Source organism: Spinacia oleracea, chromosome 3 (genome assembly GCF_020520425.1).
Source record: "Spinacia oleracea cultivar Varoflay chromosome 3, BTI_SOV_V1, whole genome shotgun sequence".
NCBI classification, from domain to species: domain Eukaryota; kingdom Viridiplantae; phylum Streptophyta; class Magnoliopsida; order Caryophyllales; family Amaranthaceae; genus Spinacia; species Spinacia oleracea.
In genome coordinates, this window is record NC_079489.1 from 92,268,523 (window position 1) to 92,272,039 (window position 3,517).

A 3,517-nucleotide genomic window follows, 5' to 3' on the forward strand; every position below is an offset into this window, starting at 1 on the left:
ACAGGGGAGTATGGTAGTCCAACCAAGAGTACAACATAGGAAAATACCAAACACTATGCCAAACCCATTTACATTAACTAATAAAGTACCAAACACTATGCCATACCCATATACATTAAGTACTAATTTATGAAAAACCGATATCAGGTGAAGGAAAAAATGAATTTTGTTGCAAGAATACAAGTGTTTCGTACAGGAAATAAACTAGACTTATTAATGACCAGAAAACACGATCAAGAATTTGAAATAATACCTATAAGGGCTGTAAACAATATTGTACAACATGATGAAGACCTAAGTTCTTAATTTTTGCTAAGGTCATGACATACGAGGAGGTCTTGTGTGAATATTGGATTATGATTATGGGTGCCATGATAAACTTGATTGGCTTGCAAAGATGGATTGGCTTGCAACATGGGATAGCCGGATTGTTGAAAATGTTGGGGACCACCAAGGAAGGACTCATTCCCACCCACCTGAAAAATCTGCTTATTGTTAAATACACCTTGCAAACACTGATTCCCGGTGGCTTGATAATTTCCAGTACCATTGCTGGTGAAGTACCTAATGGAAGCAGCATTCTGGGACAACTGAGCCCCATTACAGGGTTGTGAAGTTTGAGACAGTTGCACTCCGCTGTGGGTTTGTGACATTTGAGACAGTTGCACTCCGCTGATGTTCTGCGATATTTGCACTCCATTAAGGTTTTGGCATAGTTGACCACCACCAACGTGTTGGGACATCTGAGGTCATTGTGCAATTGGCATACTAGGTATGTTTGGGTTCAATACAATCCCGCAAGGATCTTGGGACGACATAATGACATCAGCCCCCTCAGGAGTCATACGAATCCCACCAATAGACATTTGAATATGTGTCTGTCCTGGTGTTGGGAACAAATTTGTGGCAACTCCTCCACCAGCTCTACTGCTGGATGACTGCAATATTAAAATATTCATATTCAGAATGAAGTAGGCTCATCAATATTAATGTGTTATATAAAGTGTAATGAAATAAGTCACCTGGTAGTGTTGAACAGGCAACCCATTGTTGTAGTTCTGTTAAGGGTATAACATACTGCCTCTTACAACCCCTTCATGTTGCTGTGAATCAGCAGCAACTTTACTTACCTGGTGTTCATCAAAATAAAAGTCTTTCAAAACAACCGCAAGGATGATAATAACATATTTTCCAATAACTACAATACGTTCTCTTTGACTCACATATCGACTATGGCCACCCCAACCAGGAGTGAAGGGGTTCTGTGGGTGAACATAATTATTTCGTTGGTGTACCAACACAGCCCCCCTGTTTTGATTAATACTTGGTTCTGGGTTTTCATCGGCAACTACATCTTTGGTTTTCCTCACTTGTCTCTTTGTCGGTTTTTTTATTCTCGCCTGGTTGCAAGAATCGTTTGTCACGTGTCTTGTGAGCCTTGACACCACGCGTATCAGGATCTTTTATACTTAGTGTCGGGGTTGGAGTGGGAGTATATCCAATGATATTAGGAGGTTTGTTTACGGACCCTGGAGTTGTTGGTCCGTCACTCGCCTTTCTCTTCCCGACGGAAGATGGTCCACCTCCTTGGTTATCACCAACAACTGCTGTTACCACATCACTTTCATCCAGCCGTAACACAATATTCATAATGCCTTCAATCACCAAGTCCAACTTCTGCTCAGAAATTGAACCTCTAAGAGCAGCGGGTTCCACCGCATTCATAATCTTGTTATAGCGCTTAACTTCATCTGTTTTCTCCGGATCATGGTAAGCAACCTTCACAAGAGTGTTCTTGCGTTGGATATCTTTCCTCCAACGATCAACAATGTAACCGGCTGGTACAGTTTCAACGTTCTCCACGTCCAAAACTTTAATGATGTGCCTACAAACTATGCCATGGCACTCAAAGTGTTTGCATTCACACTTCGCAAAAGAGGTCTCCTTGTTGAACAATACAATATAAATACGCTTCCGGCCAGCTAGTGAAATTTCCTTTTTCAAGAACTTTTACCATATCCATACTTTGTCCGACACAATATGCTCAACCTCCTGATCAGATAATATTTTAGAACTAATAGATGTTACATAACATTCCCGCATACACTGTATCTGGACTTCAAGAAACTTTGCATCCGTGTATAGTTTCTGGAACTTTCTCTACACATCAAACTCACCAATCAAACAACGAGTGAACCGACAACAGTTCACATCAGCAGCTTTTTCATCGTTCGCCCTACTTTCCATAGCCTTGCAATATCTAGGAGCAAACTGATATAACCTCGTATTCTTCTTTAAGTACCCGTCGAAAAAACTATTTATACTTTCTACCCTCTGGGTCGTCTGCATCCCTGCCCAAAATATATGCTTCACATAAGCTGGGATCCACATTTATCGCTGTTTATACAACCCTGATAAAAATAACCACATGGGTGATTTACTACCTAAACAAATGAAGATGTACAGAATGTTGTTTGAAAAACAAAACAAATATGCAGGTTGTTTAAATGTTAAACATGTACCAACTGACGATGTACTTTGAAAAAAAAGGGTTGTTTACGTGTTAATCATGTACCAAATTAAATTCATTAAGCAGTTTGGTACACTGAACTTTAAAGGATTTCCAACAAGGATTTGCAACAATTAGACAACATATATAACTTGTACGAAATCATTGCATACCTTGAAGCCACTTATAGCTTTTCTTTGACTCCTCAAGCTTAAAAGTTTTGACAACTTCAGCCCAGTCCTCCTCGAACTTCTCGGGGGTCAAACTATTGTATATGACATTCTCTAAGGCAACTTTCATTTGGGGAAAATCAGTCAACGATCCCAATTTCCGGCTAAACTTCTGCATAATATGCCACATACACCAACGATGTCTGGTTTTAGGCATTGGCATTGCTATTCGAATTGCCTTCCTCATAGCTGCATCTTGGTCAGTCATCATTGCAGCTGGAGGTTTTCCCCCCATACACGACAGCCATGACCTGAAGAGCCACACAAATGTTTCCGCATCTTCATGGGAAACTAATGCACAACCAAGCAATATAGTTTGACCATGGTGATTAAGCCCGACAAAATTGGAAAATGGCAACTCGTACTTATTTGTTAAATACGTAGAGTCAAAACATACAACATCCCTAAAATACTGATAGGCAGCTCTGCTTCGAGCATCAACCCACATTACGTCCTTCAACTTCTCTGTATTATCAAGCTGGTGAAGATGGAAAAAAATTTGGTTGTCCTTGGTCATTTTATCTAAGAAATTTATCATTGCAACAAACATCCCCATCTCTAAACCTTAGTCGCATCCTCTTATTTAAAATATTGTGCATATCTTTCTTGGTGAAACCTATATTCTCTACCCCATTCCTTCTGCCCGGTAAGTTGTTGAAAATCTGTGCAATAGGGGCCCCTGAATCGTGATCGTTTTCCATCTGTTTCAGTATAGTTTGTGATATTCTCTTCACCCGAAACATCGAAATATGTGTTGACTTTCTAGGCGTAGGAACAT

General features: G+C 40.1%; 1 protein-coding gene across 1 annotated transcript; it reads right to left on the minus strand.

The window, feature by feature from the left end:
• Window positions 1–749: 749 nt before the first annotated feature.
• On the minus strand, window positions 750–3,256 carry LOC130469867 (protein FAR-RED IMPAIRED RESPONSE 1-like). Its single transcript, XM_056839382.1, has 7 exons — window positions 2,683–3,256; window positions 2,212–2,351; window positions 2,015–2,160; window positions 1,555–1,885; window positions 1,131–1,400; window positions 1,023–1,058; window positions 750–938 (listed from the first exon to the last, which is right to left on the minus strand). The coding sequence occupies exons 1-7, from the start codon at window positions 3,254–3,256 to the stop codon at window positions 750–752; spliced, it is 1,686 nt and encodes a 561-aa protein (XP_056695360.1).
• Between the last annotated feature and the right edge of the window lie 261 nt (window positions 3,257–3,517).